The sequence below is a fragment of the Oncorhynchus kisutch genome, unplaced genomic scaffold, assembly GCF_002021735.2.
Source record: "Oncorhynchus kisutch isolate 150728-3 unplaced genomic scaffold, Okis_V2 Okis06b-Okis10b_hom, whole genome shotgun sequence".
Classification (NCBI taxonomy): domain Eukaryota; kingdom Metazoa; phylum Chordata; class Actinopteri; order Salmoniformes; family Salmonidae; genus Oncorhynchus; species Oncorhynchus kisutch.
Window position 1 is genome coordinate 5,013,044 of NW_022261983.1, and position 18,533 is coordinate 5,031,576.

General features: G+C 45.8%; 1 protein-coding gene across 7 annotated transcripts in view; it reads right to left on the reverse strand.

Annotated features, from left to right (window-relative positions):
- sun1b (Sad1 and UNC84 domain containing 1b) overlaps nucleotides 1–18,533 on the reverse strand; it is a 70,414-nt gene that overhangs the window by 23,771 nt on the left and 28,110 nt on the right. For all 7 annotated transcript variants that reach the window (XM_031813889.1, XM_031813887.1, XM_031813888.1 and 4 more), the window contains 5 exons: nucleotides 7,971–8,159; nucleotides 7,031–7,260; nucleotides 6,488–6,514; nucleotides 5,887–6,246; nucleotides 534–668 (listed from right to left, as the gene is read on the reverse strand). In XM_031813889.1, the coding sequence (XP_031669749.1) occupies nucleotides 534–668; nucleotides 5,887–6,246; nucleotides 6,488–6,514; nucleotides 7,031–7,260; nucleotides 7,971–8,086 (868 nt within the window). In that variant the 5' untranslated portion in view covers nucleotides 8,087–8,159. The remainder of the gene's footprint in view (nucleotides 1–533; nucleotides 669–5,886; nucleotides 6,247–6,487; nucleotides 6,515–7,030; nucleotides 7,261–7,970; nucleotides 8,160–18,533) is intronic.

Sequence of the window (18,533 nt, forward strand, 5' to 3'; positions counted from 1 at the left end):
GATCAGATAATCTGTCTGTTAAACCCCCGTACCCATTCCAGCCCGGGACCAGATCAGTATTTTGCTTTATTTAGCCGACAACTCAGACTATAATTTTGTGTTTTTGCTTCATTTAAACAACTCATCTGACGAATGTTAAGGCCCATACAGATCTGGGACAAGGCTATTCCATTTCCACCTCAAACGTCACAGTTTTGAGGCTGGGAAGAGACAGGAGTGAATCCTAAAAATATATATTTTTATAGCACTATTACGATTAACTGGAGTCCAGTCCCTTGAGACTATCAGGTTGAACAGCTTTGAATAAATCAAACCACGAAAGACAGTAAAAAAAGGAGAGAGAGATGGGTGTGAAGGGAAGTAGGATAAGGGGGAATTCAGTGAGGTGAAATTTGCAGATAGAAATACAATGAATAGAGCTGATATGATGCCCAATTCTGCACCATATCGGTTCTACATAATGCATTTCTACGTGAACATTTTGTAAAGTTGCGCTCCTCTGAACAGACCCCAGTAGTAAGCATCTCGTATACCTTTGCCTGAGTGGCTCCTGGCTCTTGTGCCCAGCCACAGAACATTCTGGAAGAGCAGTGTCATCAGGGACACTATGGGGGTCAGGGCTCGTCTGCTGTAGTGGACACACGTGTTAGAGACTGACACCAGGAGACCTAGACAGAGAAAGGACGGCAGGTTAGTTAACTTAGCCAGACATATAAAAGGTGGAGAAATGGGTCCTTCTCCTAAGTGGAAGCCCACGTAGCGTCAGCACTAACAAGCAAACAGAAACAGAGAAACACACAAGAACTGGCTGGATGACTGATCATTTCAACTTATTTGGGGCATTCTGGGCTTTTAAAGTGGTCTTCTAACGGGACTCCGAGATTTTATAAATTTATTTATTTATTTATTTTACCTTTATTTAACCAGGTAGGCAAGTTGAGAACAAGTTCTCATTTACAATTGCGACCTGGCCAAGATAAAGCAAAGCAGTTCGACAGATAAAACGACACAGAGTTACACATGGAGTAAAAACAAACATACAGTCAATAATGCAGTATAAACAAGTCTATATACAATGTGAGGTGAGAAGGGAGGTAAAGGCAAAAAAGGCCATGATGGCAAAGTAAATACAATATAGCAAGTAAAATACTGGAATGGTAGTTTTGCAATGGAAGAATGTGCAAAGTAGAAATAAAAAATAATGGGGTGCAAAGGAGCAAAATAAATAAATTAATTAAAATTAAATACAGTTGGGAAAGAGGTAGTTGTTTGGGCTAAATTATAGGTGGGCTATGTACAGGTGCAGTAATCTGTGAGCTGCTCTGACAGTTGGTGCTTAAAGCTAGTGAGGGAGATAAGTGTTTCCAGTTTCAGAGATTTTTGTAGTTCGTTCCAGTCATTGGCAGCAGAGAACTGGAAGGAGAGGCGGCCAAAGAAAGAATTGGTTTTGGGGGTGACTAGAGAGATATACCTGCTGGAGCGTGTGCTACAGGTGGGAGATGCTATGGTGACCAGCGAGCTGAGATAAGGTGGGACTTTACCTAGCAGGGTCTTGTAGATGACATGGAGCCAGTGGGTTTGGCGACGAGTATGAAGCGAGGGCCAGCCAACGAGAGCGTACAGGTCGCAATGGTGGGTAGTATATGGGGCTTTGGTGATAAAACGGATTGCACTGTGATAGACTGCATCCAATTTGTTGAGTAGGGTATTGGAGGCTATTTTGTAAATGACATCGCCAAAGTCGAGGATTGGTAGGATGGTCAGTTTTACAAGGGTATGTTTGGCAGCATGAGTGAAGGATGCTTTGTTGCGAAATAGGAAGCCAATTCTAGATTTAACTTTGGATTGGAGATGTTTGATATGGGTCTGGAAGGAGAGTTTACAGTCTAACCAGACACCTAAGTATTTGTAGTTGTCCACGTATTCTAAGTCAGAGCCGTCCAGAGTAGTGATGTTGGACAGGCGGGTAGGTGCAGGTAGCGATCGGTTGAAGAGCATGCATTTAGTTTTACTTGTATTTAAGAGCAATTGGAGGCCACGGAAGGAGAGTTGTATGGCATTGAAGCTTGCCTGGAGGGTTGTTAACACAGTGTCCAAAGAAGGGCCGGAAGTATACAGAATGGTGTCGCCTGCGTAGAGGTGGATCAGGGACTCACCAGCAGCAAGAGCGACCTCATTGATGTATACAGAGAAGAGAGTCGGTCCAAGAATTGAACCCTGTGGCACCCCCATAGAGACTGCCAGAGGTCCGGACAGCAGACCCTCCGATTTGACACACTGAACTCTATCAGAGAAGTAGTTGGTGAACCAGGCGAGGCAATCATTTGAGAAACCAAGGCTGTCGAGTCTGCCGATGAGGATATGGTGATTGACAGAGTCGAAAGCCTTGGCCAGATCAATGAATACGGCTGCACAGTAATGTTTCTTATCGATGGCGGTTAAGATATCGTTTAGGACCTTGAGCGTGGCTGAGGTGCACCCATGACCAGCTCTGAAACCGGATTGCATAGCAGAGAAGGTATGGTGAGATTCGAAATGGTCGGTAATCTGTTTGTTGACTTGGCTTTCGAAGACCTTAGAAAGGCACGGTAGGATAGATATAGGTCTGTAGCAGTTTGGGTCAAGAGTGTCCCCCCCTTTGAAGAGGGGGATGACCGCAGCTGCTTTCCAATCTTTGGGAATCTCAGACGACACGAAAGAGAGGTTGAACAGGCTAGTAATAGGGGTGGCAACAATTTCGGCAGATAATTTTAGGAAGAAAGGGTCCAGATTGTCTAGCCCGGCTGATTTGTAGGGGTCCAGATTTTGCAGCTCTTTCAGAACATCAGCTGAATGGATTTGGGAGAAGGAGAAATGGGGAAGGCTTGGGCGAGTTGCTGTTGGGGGTGCAGTGCTGTTGTCCGGGGTAGGAGTAGCCAGGTGGAAAGCATGGCCAGCCGTAGAAAAATGCTTATTGAAATTCTCAATTATGGTGGATTTATCAGTGGTGACAGTGTTTCCTATCTTCAGTGCAGTGGGCAGCTGGGAGGAGGTGTTCTTATTCTCCATGGACTTTACAGTGTCCCAGAACTTTTTTGAGTTAGTGTTGCAGGAAGCAAATTTCTGCTTGAAAAAGCTAGCCTTGGCTTTTCTAACTGCCTGTGTATAATGATTTCTAGCTTCCCTGAACAGCTGCATATCACGGGGGCTGTTCGATGCTAATGCAGAACGCCATAGGATGTTTTTGTGTTGGTTAAGGGCAGTCAGGTCTGGGGAGAACCAAGGGCTATATCTGTTCCTGGTTCTAAATTTCTTAAATGGGGCATGTTTATTTAAGATGGTTAGGAAGGCATTTAAAAAAAATATCCAGGCATCCTCTACTGACGGGATGAGATCAATATCCTTCCAGGATACCCCGGCCAGGTCGATTAGAAAGGCCTGCTCGCAGAAGTGTTTCAGGGAGCGTTTTACAGTGATGAGTGGAGGTCGTTTGACCGCTGACCCATTATGGATGCAGGCAATGAGGCAGTGATCGCTGAGATCTTGGTTGAAGACAGCAGAGGTGTATTTAGAGGGGAAGTTGGTTAGGATGATATCTATGAGGGTGCCCGTGTTTAAGGTTTTGGGGAGGTACCTGGTAGGTTCATTGATTATTTGTGTGAGATTGAGGGCATCAAGTTTAGATTGTAGGATGGCTGGGGTGTTAAGCATGTTCCAGTTTAGGTCGCCTAGCAGCACGAACTCTGAAGATAGATGGGGGGCAATCAGTTCACATATGGTGTCCAGAGCACAGCTGGGGGCAGAGGGTGGTCTATAGCAGGCGGCAACGGTGAGAGACTTGTTTTTAGAGAGGTGGATTTTTAAAAGTAGAAGTTCGAATTGTTTGGGTACAGACCTGGATAGTAGGACAGAACTCTGCAGGCTATCTTTGCAGTAGATTGCAACACCGCCCCCTTTGGCAGTTCTATCTTGTCTGAAAATGTTGTAGTTTGGAATTAAAATGTCTGAGTTTTTGGTGGTCTTCCTAAGCCAGGATTCAGACACAGCTAGAACATCCGGGTTGGCAGAGTGTGCTAAAGCAGTGAATAGAACAAACTTAGGGAGGAGGCTTCTAATGTTAACATGCATGAAACCAAGGCTATTACGGTTACAGAAGTCGTCAAAAGAGAGCGCCTGGGGAATAGGAGTGGAGCTAGGCACTGCAGGGCCTGGATTCACCTCTACATCGCCAGAGGAACATAGGAGGAGTAGAATAAGGGTACGGCTAAAAGCTATGAGAATTGGTCGTCTAGAACGTCTGGAACATAGAGTAAAAGGAGGTTTCTGGGGGCGATAAAATAGCATCAAGGTATAATGTACAGACAAATGTATGGTAGGATGTGAATACAGTGGAGGTAAACCTAGGTATTGAGTGATGAAGAGAGAGATATTGTCTCTAGAAACATCGTTGAAACCAGGAGATGTCATTGCATGTGTGGGTGGTGGAACTAATAGGTTGGATAAGGTATAGTGAGCAGGACTAGAGGCTCTACAGTGAAATAAGCCAATAAACACTAACCAGAACAGAAATGGACAAGACATATTGACATTAAGGAGAGGCATGCTTAGTCGAGTGATCAAAAGGGTCCGGTGAGTGGAGAGGTTGGTTGGTGATTTAGACAGCTAGCCAGGGCATCGGTAGCAAGCTAGCATAGGATGGAGGTCTGTTGTTAGCCACCTCCTGCGCTCCGTCAGTAGATTAGTGGGGTTCCGTGTGGTAGAGGGGATCAATCCAGATCACACAACAACAACAAAAATAAAAACAATAGATATAGTTATAGAGGCCCAAGAAGAAAACATAATAATAATAATAAAAAATAAAAAAATAATAAAAAATAAAATTGTCCGATTGTCTATTCAGATAGCAGCCGGTAAGACAGCTAACGGTTAGCAGGCCGCAGATGGGCGTTCAGGTAACGTCCCGACGGAGGAGCCAGCCGAATAACCCCTTCGGGTAGATAACGTCGGCAGTCCAGTTGTGAAGGCCCGGTGGGGCTCCGCGAAGGCAGCAAAACGGGTCCGGATAGGCGACTGCAGCCCAGGTGCGATTGATGGAACTCAGGAGTGATTGACGGAGCTTGCTAGCTCCGGAACAATTGATGTTTGCTCCGGAATCGACGAAGGCCGATAGTCACACGGATAGCAGCTAGCTAGCTGTGAGATCCGGGCATGAATGTCCAGAGAGCAGTCGAAATCCAGGGACATGGAGAGAAAAATTGGTCCGGTATGCTCCGCTCCGAGCCGCGCTGCGCCGTACAGAACTGGCGATAGACTTTCGAGCCAAAGGATAGCCGATGACCACAAACCGTGGTTAGCTGAACACCAACGACTTACCAGTAAAGGAGCCAACTAGCTTCTGAACTAGCTTCTGGATTAGCTTCTGGCTAGTTTCAGGCTAGCTTCTTGGAGTTTCTGGCTAGCTTCTTGGAGGATTACAGATCTGAGGTAAATAATACTTTTTTATAAATATACATTGGTGAGGCGGGTTGCAGGAGAGTGTTTTGAAGATGAGTTGATGGAAAATAAAAATAAAATGTATGTGAAAAAGTTGTAAATATATATATATACAGGACACGACAAGACGAGGACAAAAGACGTCTGAACTGCTATGCCACCTTGGAGAATGAAGGAAACAGTGTGATATGCACAGGTTGGTAACCATCAAACCTCCTGTTTACCTTGTTCCTAGGAGAGGAACAGAGGGTCATGTTCATTAGGGAATGCAACAGAAAGCATTTTGCAATAGAAAATGAAATGAGCATCCAGGTTGTCCCTCCATGTTCAGTCGGTTTTCTTCCATTTGGTGCCTAATGAACACAACCCTGTTTCACTCCCCAGTCAGTTGTGCACACTAGGTACGGTTCTCACCTGTCTTGCTCCTCTGACTCTTGACCGTGCTGTATAAACTGGATGAGGCTGATGATGATGAGATGGCGGCAGCAGCTACTGCAGCAGAGGCAGCCTGAGACGAGGAAGAGGATGAAAGGGCGGCGGCAGCTGCAGAGGCAGCCTGAGACGAGGAAGAGGAGAAGGTGGCGGCAGCTGCTGCAGCAGAGGCAGCCTGAGACGAGGAAGAGGAGGAGTATGTGGTGAGAGCTTCTTTTCTCTCAGAGTGTATGGAACAGTCTTTACAGATGTAACCGTTGGCGACCATGGCGTGGCTGTGCGACACCGTGTTGACGCCGCCGTTCGCACCCGTTGAGCTGTGGTCCGTCCTTGAACTCCTCCCTGGGGGAAACACACACAAGATTAACCTGTTTAAGTACAACTCTGACTAGAAAACCCTTTCTTCAGATATTTCTCATCAGTCCATTTATATGGTCTCAAAATATCATTATTTTGCACATCAGAGCTCTAGCCTTAAAGCCTGTGTTTACTTCCTGGAGAAGTGTTGTGATGATGCGTAGTAAAAGATCACTACCAGGGTGAATGCTCACAAATATCATTAGAATGAATGGTGAAGTCTCACCTTTCAGACTGGTATCCTGATCTGAACCTAGAGGAAACAAAGCATCATCAAATCATCCAAGCCAGCGGGAGATCATTGAATAGTTATTCATTCATTGTGTTGGGTCACACGGGTAATAACACAGCTAATCTCTGGAAAACCACATCAAAGGGATTCAATGGAGAGATTATACAATCAGCCTGCCCCGTCTCTCCCCTGCTAATCCCACAAACCATTCATCAGTCCTGCCTTACATATCAGATAGACACGCAAACACCAAACTAATTCAAATTAGCATGCTAGCTAGTTAGCTTAAACTGCTACCGTCCTAGTTAACTCTTATATTCTAATGTGGTTGACTGGTCCTAGACCTGTGCTTTAGCCATTATATGACAGACTGTCTGACCATACCTGTCATGTCAAGCCAAAGATAGTCGGAGGAGTTGGCTAATGCACATACCGTACAGGTCTGGGACCAGAATAGAGCTGATGTATCCTCTCTATCAAACGTAACCCTTCCTCTGATCGTATGACCCATGCCCTGCCCTTTCCTCTTGGACTGACCCCAGTAGCCGTCTGTGGTAGTAGTGGTGGTGGATCGCTGGCGGAGGCTGGACTGGTCCAGGATGGAGGATAGCAGGGAGGCATCGCTGGCAGTGGTGCAGCCCGTAGAGGGAGTGTTGGTAGTGGAGAAGGAGAGGGTCTTGCGTGGCGTCTGGTTCAGGGACAGAGACTGGTTCAGGGACAGGGAGCTGGAGGCAGACTGCTGCTGATGCTTTCTGCTCCTCACCATCCTGAGAGACAGGAGAGAGATTGATAGAGATTATAGAAGTCAGTGTGTGCCTGCCCCTGTGTGTTATCTGTCTCCAGCTGCCCCCGTGTGTTATCTGCCTCCAGCTGCCCCAGTGTGTTACCTGCCTCCAGCTGCCCCGTGTGTTACCTGCCTCCAGCTGCCCCCGTGTTTTATCTGCCTCCAGCTGCCCCCGTGTTTTATCTGCCTCCAGCTGCCCCCGTGTGTTATCTGCCTCCAGCTGCCCCCGTGTGTTATCTGCCTCCAGCTGCCCCCGTGTGTTATCTGCCTCCAGCTGCCCCCGTGTGTTATCTGCCTCCAGCTGCCCCCGTGTGTTATCTGCCTCCAGCTGCCCCTGTGTGTTATCTGCCTCCAGCTGCCCCTGTGTGTTATCTGCCTCCAGCTGCCCCTGTGTGTATCTGCCTCCAGCTGCCCCTGTGTGTATCTGCCTCCAGCTGCCTCTGTGTGTACATATTTAATGTTAATAGAAGGCTAATATTTCTAACTTTTGTGTCTGCATGAGTGCGTTTTGTGTGTGTCCATTGACTCCCTTCCCCTGTGTAGTCTGACCGTGACTCTCTCTGACTGGACCCTGTGTAGTCTGACCGTGACTCTCTCTGACTGGACCCTGTGTAGTCTGACCGTGAATCTCTCTGACTGGACCCTGTGTAGTCTGACCGTGACTCTCTCTGACTGGACCCTGTGTAGTCTTACCATGACTCTCTCTGACTGGACCCTCCACTGCTGTGGTTCTGGGAGGAGAAGTCAGCCAGGCTGTCGTTGCCATAGAGACCGCCAGTGGTCTGCAGACGCAGGCTCCGGCGCGACATCCTGGGTGAGTTGAACACGGGAGCGATCTGATGCACCTTCTCAAACTCTAGGGCCACAGTCGAGTAGCTGGAGCTAAGGACAGAAGAGGGAAAGAGAGAGCAGGAGATGGCAAGAGAGTGGGATAGTGAGATGGCAAGAGAGTGGGATAGTGAGATGGCAAGAGAGTGGGATAGTGAGATGGCAAGAGAGTAGGATAGTGAGATGGCAAGAGAGTGGGATAGTGAGATGGCAAGAGAGTGGGATAGTGAGATGGCAAAGAAAAAGAGGAAAGAGAGGACAGGGGAAGAGATGATAGTGTGATATGGATAGAAAGAGAGGGATGGATAGAAAGAGAGGGATGGATAGAAAGAGAGGGATGGATAGAAAGAGGGATGATAGAAAGAGGGATGGATAGAAATAAAGAGATGGATAGAAATAAAGAGGGATGGATAGAAAGAGAGGGATGGACAGAAACAGAGGGATGGACAGAAACAGAGGGATGGACAGAAACAGAGGGATGGACAGAATGAGGGATGGACAGAAAGAGAGGGATGGACAGAAAGAGAGGGATGGATAGAAAGAGAGGATGATCGAAAGAGGGACAGATAGAAAGAGAGGGATGGACAGAAAGAAGAGAGAGATGGATAGATAGAAAGAGAGAGATGGATAGATAGAAAGAGAGAGATGGATAGATAGAAAGAGAGAGATGGATAGATAGAAAGAGAGAGATGGATAGATAGAAAGAGAGAGATGGATAGATAGAAAGAGAGAGATGGATAGATAGAAAGAGAGAGATGGATAGATAGAAAGAGAGAGATGGATAGATAGAAAGAGAGAGATGGATAGATAGAAAGAGAGAGATGGATAGATAGAAAGAGAGAGATGGATAGATAGAAAGAGAGAGATGGATTGGATAGATAGAAAGAGAGAGATGGATAGATAGAAAGAGAGAGATGGATAGATAGAAAGAGAGAGATGGATAGATAGAAAGAGAGAGATGGATAGATAGAAAGAGAGAGATGGATAGATAGAAAGAGAGAGATGGATAGATAGAAGAGAGAGATGGATAGATAGAAAGAGAGAGATGGATAGATAGAAAGAGAGAGATGGATAGATAGAAAGAGAGAGATGGATAGATAGAAAGAGAGAGATGGATAGATAGAAAGAGAGAGATGGATAGATAGAAAGAGAGAGATGGATAGATAGAAAGAGAGAGATGGATAGATAGAAAGAGAGAGATGGATAGATAGAAGAGAGAGATGGATAGATAGAAAGAGAGAGATGGATAGATAGAAAGAGAGAGATGGATAGATAGAAAGAGAGAGATGGATAGATAGAAAGAGAGAGATGGATAGATAGAAAGAGAGAGATGGATAGATAGAAAGAGAGAGATGGATAGATAGAAAGAGAGAGATGGATAGATAGAAAGAGAGAGATGGATAGATAGAAAGAGAGAGATGGATAGATAGAAAGAGAGAGATGGATAGATAGAAAGAGAGAGATGGATAGATAGAAAGAGAGAGATGGATAGATAGAAAGAGAGAGATGGATAGATAGAAAGAGAGAGATGGATAGATAGAAAGAGAGAGATGGATAGATAGAAAGAGAGAGATGGATAGATAGAAAGAGAGAGATGGATAGATAGAAAGAGAGAGATGGATAGATAGAAAGAGAGAGATGGATAGATAGAAAGAGAGAGATGGATAGATAGAAAGAGAGAGATGGATAGATAGAAAGAGAGAGATGGACAGATAGAAAGAGAGAGATGGACAGATAGAAAGAGAGATGGACAGAAAGAGAGAGATGGACAGAAAGAGAGAGATGGATAGATAGAAAGAGAGAGATGGATAGAAAGAGAGAGATGGATAGATAGAAAGAGAGATGGATAGATAGAAAGAGAGAGATGGATAGATAGAAAGAGAGAGATGGATAGATAGAAAGAGAGAGATGGATAGATAGAAAGAGAGAGATGGATAGATAGAAAGAGAGAGATGGATAGATAGAAAGAGAGAGATGGATAGATAGAAAGAGAGAGATGGACAGATAGAAAGAGAGAGATGGACAGATAGAAAGAGAGAGATGGACAGATAGAAAGAGAGAGATGGACAGAAACAGAGGGATGGACAGAAACAGAGGGATGGACAGAAACAGAGGGATGGACAGAAACAGAGGGATGGACAGAAACAGAGGGATGGACAGAAACAGAGGGATGGACAGAAACAGAGGGATGGACAGAAACAGAGGGATGGACAGAAACAGAGGGATGGACAGAAACAGAGGGATGGACAGAAACAGAGGGATGGACAGAAACAGAGGGATGGACAGAAACAGAGGGGGAGGGAGGAAAGGAGAGAAGTGTGGTGAATTTAGGTACTGTATGACTCAGTCACAGTGCCTGGGCTTCTTGTCACTTGCTGTAGGCCTATCAGAGGCCTTGGTCTGAATCAGACCAGCACTTCTGTGGTTTCAGCTTACCTCAACATTAAATCAACAACCCTCTCCCACTGAGTCAGTCAGTATTCATAACAGTTAACTTATTCATTATCACCTAAAAGGGTAAACTGATCCCAGATCAGCACTCCTACTCTAAGAGCTTTATTAATGCAGGCCCAGGGATTAGTTAACATTACATGATTAATACGGACATTCCCAACTCCCTCCCATCCATTGTCTGAATCTTAGTCACACATATAAACTAGAGAGAGACACGTTGTTTTGTAAACAGCAACACAGCAACACAGCATTGGGACAGCTGTAACAGCTCAGTAGGGAGAGAATGTTACCACAGGAACTGTTCCTGGAGCTGAACACTGGGCTCTCAGGTAATGACTCACCCAATAAACACAAGGAAAGAATACAAATGGAGGAAGAACGAGGACTGCGTGTTAAAGAGGAGAGAGGCCCAGACAGATACAGTATATAATACAATGAATAAGGACACCATATACCAGTCCTGTGTGGCTTAGTTGGTAGAGCATGGTGCTTGCAACACCAGGGTTGTGGGTTCATATCCCACAGAGGACCCGTATGAAAATATACACTGCTCAAAAAAATAAAGGGAACACTTAAACAACACAATGTAACTCCAAGTCAATCACACTTCTGTGAAATCAAACTGTCCACTTAGGAAGCAACACTGATTGACAATAAATTTCACATGCTGTTGTGCAAATGGAATAGACAACAGGTGGAAATTATAGGCATTTAGCAAGACACCCCCGATAAAGGAGTGGTTCTGCAGGTGGTGACCACAGACCACTTCTCAGTTCCTATGCTTCCTGGCTGATGTTTTGGTCACTTTTGAATGCTGATGGTGCTTTCACTCTAGTGGTAGCATGAGACGGAGTCAAAAACCAACACAAGTGGCTCAGGTAGTGCAGCTCATCCAGGATGGCACATCAATGTGAGATGTGGCAAGAAGGCTTGCTGTGTCTGTCAGCGTAGTGTCCAGAGCATGGAGGCACTACCAGGAGACAGGCCAGTACATCAGGAGACGGTAGGAGGGCAACAACCAAGCAGCAGGACCGCTACCTCCGCCTTTGTGCAAGGCGGAGCACTGCCAGAGCCCTGCAAAATGACCTCCAGCAGGCCACAAATGTGCATGTGTCTGCTCAAACGGTCAGAAACAGACTCTATGAGGGTGGTATGAGGGCCCGACGTCCACAGGTGGGGGTTGTGCTTACAGCCCAACACTGTGCAGGACGTTTGGCAGTTGCCAGAGAACACCAAGATTGGCAAATTTGCCACTGGCGCCCTGTGCTCTTCACAGATGAAAGCAGGTTCACACTGAGCACGTGACAGACGTGACAGTCTGGAGACGCCGTGGAGAACGTTCTGCTGCCTGCAACATCCTCCAGCATGACCGGTTTGGCGGTGGGTCAGTCATGGTGTGGGGTGGCATTTCTTTGAGGGGCCGCACAGCCCTCCATGTGCTCGCCAGAGGTAGCCCGACTGCCATTAGGTACCGGGATGAGATCCTCAGACCCCTTGTGAGACCATATGCTGGTGCAGTTGGCCCTGGGTTCCTCCTAATGCAAGACAATGCTAGACCTCATGTGGCTGGAGTGTGTCAGCAGTTCCTGCAAGAGGAAGGCATTGATGCTATGGACTGGCCCGCCCGTTACCCAGACCTGTATCTGGAGCATGCCCAGGCATTGTAGGGAGGTCATACAGGCACGTGGAGGCCACACACACTACTGAGCCTCATTTTGACTTGTTTTAAGGACATTACATCAAAGTTGGATCAGCCTGTAGTGTGGTTTTCCACTTTAATTTTGAATGTGACTCCAAATCCAGACGGGGTTGATACATTTGATTTCCATTGATAATTTTTGTGTGATTTTGTTGTCAGCACATTCAACTAAGAAAAAAGTATTTAATGAGAATATTTCATTCATTCAGATCTAGGATGTGTTATTTTAGTGTTCCCTTTATTTTTTTGAGCAGGTTATTAACATTTTGGATAAGATCCTGTACAGTTGAAGTCAGAAGTTTACATACACTTAGGTTGGAGTCATTAAAAGTAGTTTTTCAACCACTCCACAAATGTCTTGTTAACTTCTTATGGCTGCAGGGGCAGTATTGAGTAGCTTGGATGAAAGGTGCCCAGAGTAAAACGGCCTGCTCCTCAGTCCCAGTTGCTAATATATGCATATTATTAGTAGTATTGGATAGAAAACACTCTGAAGTTTTTGAAAGTGTTTGAATGATGTATGTGAGTATAGTAACCGAAAGGTTGCAAGATCGAATCCCCGAGCTGACAAGGTACAAATCTGTCGTTCTGCCCCTGAACAAGGCAGTTAACCCACTGTTCCTAGGCTGTCATTGAATAGTTAAATAAAAGGTAAAATTAAAAATTTTTAAATGTTGTGGGGTTGCTTTGCTGCAGGAGGGACTGGTGCACTTCACAAAATAGATGGCATCATGAGGTTGGAAAATTATGTTGATATATTGAAGCAACATCTCAAGACATCAGTCAGGAAGTTAAAGCTTTGTCGCAAATGGGTCTTCCAAATGGACAATGACCCCAAGCATACTTCCAAAGTTGTGGTAACATGACTTAAGGACAACAAAGTCAAGGTATTGGAGTGGCCATCACAAAGCCCTGACCTCAATCCTATAGAGCATTTGTGGGCAGAACTGAAAAAGCGTGTGAGCAAGAAGGCCTACAAACCTGACTCAGTTACACCAGGTCTGTCAGGAGGAATGGGCCAAAATTCACCCAACTTGTTGTGGAAAGCTTGTGGAAGGCTACCTGAAACGTTTGACCCAAGTTAAGCAATTGAGTGTTATGAAATAAATAAAATGAAATAAATCACTCTTCTATTATTCTGACATTTCACATTCTTAAAATAAAGTGGTGATCCTATCTGACTGACCTAAGACAGGGAATTTTTACTCGGATTAAGGAATTGTGAAAAACTGAGTTTAAATATATTTAGCTAAGGTGTATGTAAACATACGACTTCAACTGTAAATGTAAAAAAATATACCAGTTTGAGCCAGTAAGGTGTGGAGTGGAGACGGAATGTAAATATTGTGAATATAGAATTGGACACTTCTGCAGCGGAAGCTAGAAACTCTCTCTCTCTCTCTCTCTCTCTCTCTCTCTCTCTCTGACTCACACATACCAGACCACACCCCCTGGCTGAGGATGCAGGCAGACCAAGACCAGCGCCAACATTCCATCATAGAACATCTAAATCATTATTGCCACATTGGCTCTAAGAAACATATCCTTTCAGAGTCTTGTCTATTGCTTGTGTGCACACACGCACAAAGGTACTAACAATCATGATTTGATGTTAAACACACAGCAGTAGGGTATTATTATCCTACAGTAGGTTGGGTCTCCTCTCCTTTGTATGCCAGTCATCTAAATCCCCCTGACAGACAAGCAGGGCAGTTTAGGAGAAAAGCATCTTAGCTGACTGACTGTGTTCAAGATCTTCCCTTCCTGTAATGGAGATGGGAGGCGGGAACAAAATGTAAGCACAAACACATGGTTTCATTCAATGTTAAAACCACTACATTCTGAACAACAACAACATGTGGCAGCCATTTAAAACAATGCAACACAGAAGGAAGAACAGGGGGTGGGTCCCACACACAGCCAGGCTGTTCTCAGATGCCACTCCTTCTCTAAAGGCCCCAAACATATAAACAGGGGCTCTGGCTGTAGAGGCCTCCTCTATCAGTCAATCCCCAGGCCTGTGTGTGTTGTGTCCTCCTGGACCTAAGACATCAGGATTACACCATCCCATCCAGAGCCAATTATGGGATTTGCTTTCCTCCTCCTGCCTGCTGCTCTACCTGGCTCTCCTACACACACCAACACCTCTCAATGTGACTGTGTGCTCTTCCACAGAGTGTGTGTGCTCTTCCACAGTGTGTGTGCTCTTCCACAGAGAGTGTGTGTGCTCTTCCACAGGGAGTGTGTGTGCTCTTCTAGGGAGTGTGTGTCACCTTCCCCATAGAATATGTGTGCTCTTCTAGGGAGTGTGTGTGCTCTTCCACAGAGTGTGTGTGCTCTTCCACAGAGTGTGTGTGCTCTTCCACAGAGTGTGTGTGCTCTTCCACAGAGTGTGTGTGCTCTTCCACAGAGTGTGTGTGCCCACTACAGATCATGCTAGAGGCCACACCAGGTTGGATGGGATATTAGCAGAGTTGTCTATGTTGTTACCTCACACACAATGTTAAAGGCCTAGTGCAGTCAAAAATGAGATTTACTTATGTTTTATATACTGTATATGAGGTTGGAATAATACTGTGAAATTATAATAATGCCCTTTTAGTATAGGAGCTGTCTGAAAAGACTGCAAGACATTTTAGCCTGTTTTGGTGGGATGGAGCTTTGGAATGCCTGATGACATCACCTGGCAGTACATTTGTTAATAGACCAATAAGAAAAGAGTTCCAAACCTCTCTGCCAATAACAGCTAGTTGCTAGGAAGCAATATTTGTTTATTTCTGGCCATTCTAATTGAAAACAATCACAGTAAGATACTTATTTGTTCCCCAGAAATGATTTATTATTGAGATGAAAACGGCTGCATTGGACCTTTAAGAATACCCTGTTCCCCTGTTACCCCTACCCCCAACATCCTAATACCTAGTGCCCCTGTTCCCCACTCCATGTGATGTGGACTGTCTCCTGTCTACCCCCATCATCCTAATACCCTGTGTGTCCCTGTTCCCCACTCCATGTGATGTGGACTGTCTCCTGTCTAACCCCCAACATCCTAATACCCTGGCTAGGGGCGGTGTACCTGTCTACCCCCCCAACATCCTAATACCCTGTGTGTCCCTGTTCCCCACTCCATGTGATGCGGACTGTCTCCTGTCTACCCCCAACATCCTAATACCCTGTGTGTCCCTGTTCCCCACTCCATGTGATGTGTTATGTCTCCTGTGTACCCCCCAACATCCTAATACCCAGGCTAGGGGCGGTGTCTCCTGTCTACCCCCCAACATCCTAATACCCAGGCTAGGGGCGGTGTCTCCTGTCTACCCCCCAACATCCTAATACCCAGGCTAGGGGCGGTGTCTCCTGTCTACCCCCCCAACATCCTAATACCCAGGCTAGGGGCGGTGTCTCCTGTCTACCCCCCAACATCCTAATACCCAGGCTAGGGGCGGTGTCTCCTGTCTACCCCCCAACATCCTAATACCCAGGCTCGGGGTGGTGTATCCTGTCTACATCCTAATACCCAGGCTAGGGTCTGTGTCAGGACTGTAGAGGGCAGCTTTACCCACACAGGGGCACACTGTGACCATCTGCAGTGCCATGGTCACTCTGCCCTCCTGTAGGGAACACATGCTCCCTGGAGGGCACTGCTAGGGTGAGAGAGAGCACTGAGAAGTCAGGGGGGACTGGGGAGTACAAACTGAATGTTTAGGTTCAGCATATCACAGGTCTCAGGGCAGGGAAAGGTACTATACTTCACAGTGGGCTGAGTGTGTTGTGGTGGGATCAATCATCAATGCAGTCAGACTGAATTTACTACCTGGAACCATACTTATATCTTCACTGACTGTAAACGTCAGAAGGTACCCAGAAGAACCCATGATTGCGTGGCACAGAGCTCAGCAGAGAATAACACAGCACTGTCTACAGATGTAGGATCTTAATTAGAGCCAGTTTGCTACAACAGGAAAATAAGAAGATTATAATTAAATTTATATTTTTGTAGGGGTTGATAAAGGGAAAATCTAGTCTGACATTTCTAAGTGGAAAATACAAACTTCAGATGGCATTTTAAACCTCAAATACACAACAAATTTGACATTTCCTGCAAAGAGCTGATTCAATCAGCATGTAGTGCACAATATTAAGCACTACATGCTTCTCTCTCTCACACTGTCCTCCATGTGTATGTGGAGGCTGCTGCAGTAGGAGTTAGGCTAGTGCAGAGTCAATAAGGCAGCTTTCACCAGACCCTGCACTATACTACCCTCCAGAACAACACACCAGGCCCTGCACTATACTACCCTCCAGAACAACACACCAGGCCCTGCACTATACTACCCTCCAGAACAACACACCAGGCCCTGCACTATACTACCCTCCAGAACAACACACCAGGCCCTGCACTATACTACCCTCCAGAACACCACACCAGACCCTGCACTATACTACCCTCCAGAACAACACACCAGGCCCTGCACTATACTACCCTCCAGAACAACACACCAGGCCCTGCACTATACTACCCTCCAGAACAACACACCAGGCCCTGCACTATACTACCCTCCAGAACAACACACCAGGCCCTGCACTATACTACCCTCCAGAACAACACACCAGGCCCTGCACTATACTACTCTCCAGAACAACACACCAGGCCCTGCACTATACTACCCTCCAGAACAACACACCAGGCCCTGCACTATACTACCCTCCAGAACAACACACCAGACCGACCCTGCACTATACTACCCTCCAGAACACCACACCAGACCGACCCTGCACTATACTACCCTCCAGAACAACACACCAGACCGACCCTGCACTATACTACCCTCCAGAACAACACACCAGACCGACCCTGCACTATACTACCCTCCAGAACAACACACCAGGCCCTGCACTATACTACCCTCCAGAACAACACACCAGGCCCTGCACTATACTACCCTCCAGAACAACACACCAGGCCCTCCACTATACTACCCTCCAGACCCTGAACTATACTACCCTCCAGACCCTGCACTATATTACCCTCCAGAACAACACACCAGACCCTGCACTATACTATCCTCCAGACCCTGAACTATACTACCCTCCAGAACAATCACACCAGACCCTGCACTATACTACCCTCCAAAACAATCACACCAGACCCTCCACTATACTACCCTCCAGAACAACACACAAGGCCCTGCACTATACTACCCTCCAGACCCTGAACTATACTACCCTCCAGACCCTCCACTATAGTACCCTCCAGACCAATCACAACAGACCCTCCACTATACTACCCTCCAGACCAATCACAGACCCTCCACTATACTACCCTCCAGAACAATCACACCAGACCCTGCACTATACTACCCTAAGTCTAAATATTGCTGTTACCTTGTACAACCTTCAATGTTGTCATAATTATGTACAATTTTGGCAAATTAATTAAGGTCTTTGTTAGGAATAAATGTTCTTCACACAGTTCGCAACGAGCCAGGCAGCCCAAACGGCTGCATAAACCCTGACTGCTTGCACGGAACGCAAGAGAAGTGACACAATTTCCCTAGTTAAAAGCAATTCATGTTAGCAGGCAATATTAACTAAATATGCAGGTTTAAAAATATCTACTCGTGTATTGATTTTAAAGAAAGGCATTGATGTTTATGGTTAGGTACATTGGTGCAACGACAGTGCTTTTTTCGCAAATGCGCTTGTTAATAAATCAACACCCTTTTGGCGAAGTAGGCTGTGATTCGATGAGAAATTAACAGGCACCGCATTGATTATATGAAACGCAGGACAAGCTAGTTAAACTAGTAATATCATCAACCATGTGTAGTTAACTAGTGAGAATGTTAAGATTGCTTGTTTTTTATAAGATAAGTTTAATGCTAGCTAGCAACTTACCTTGGCTTCTTGCTGCACTCACATAACAGGTAGTCAGCCTGCCACGCAGTGTCCTCGTGCAATGTAAGGCAGGTGGTTAGAGCATTGGACTAGTAACCAGAAGGGTGCAAGATCGAATCCCCGAGCTGACAAGGTAAAAATCGGTCGTTCTCCCCCTGAACAAGGCAGTTAACCCACCTTTCCTAGGCCGTCATTGAATGTGTTCTTAATTGACTTGCCTAGTTAAATACAAGGTAATTTTTTTTTATAATAAACATTAAAAAAAAAACATTTTTAAAATCGGCCACAATCAGTGTTCAAAAATGCAGATTACCGATTATGAAAACTTGAATCGGCAATTCCGATTAATCGGTCGACCTCTCCATTATACTACCCCC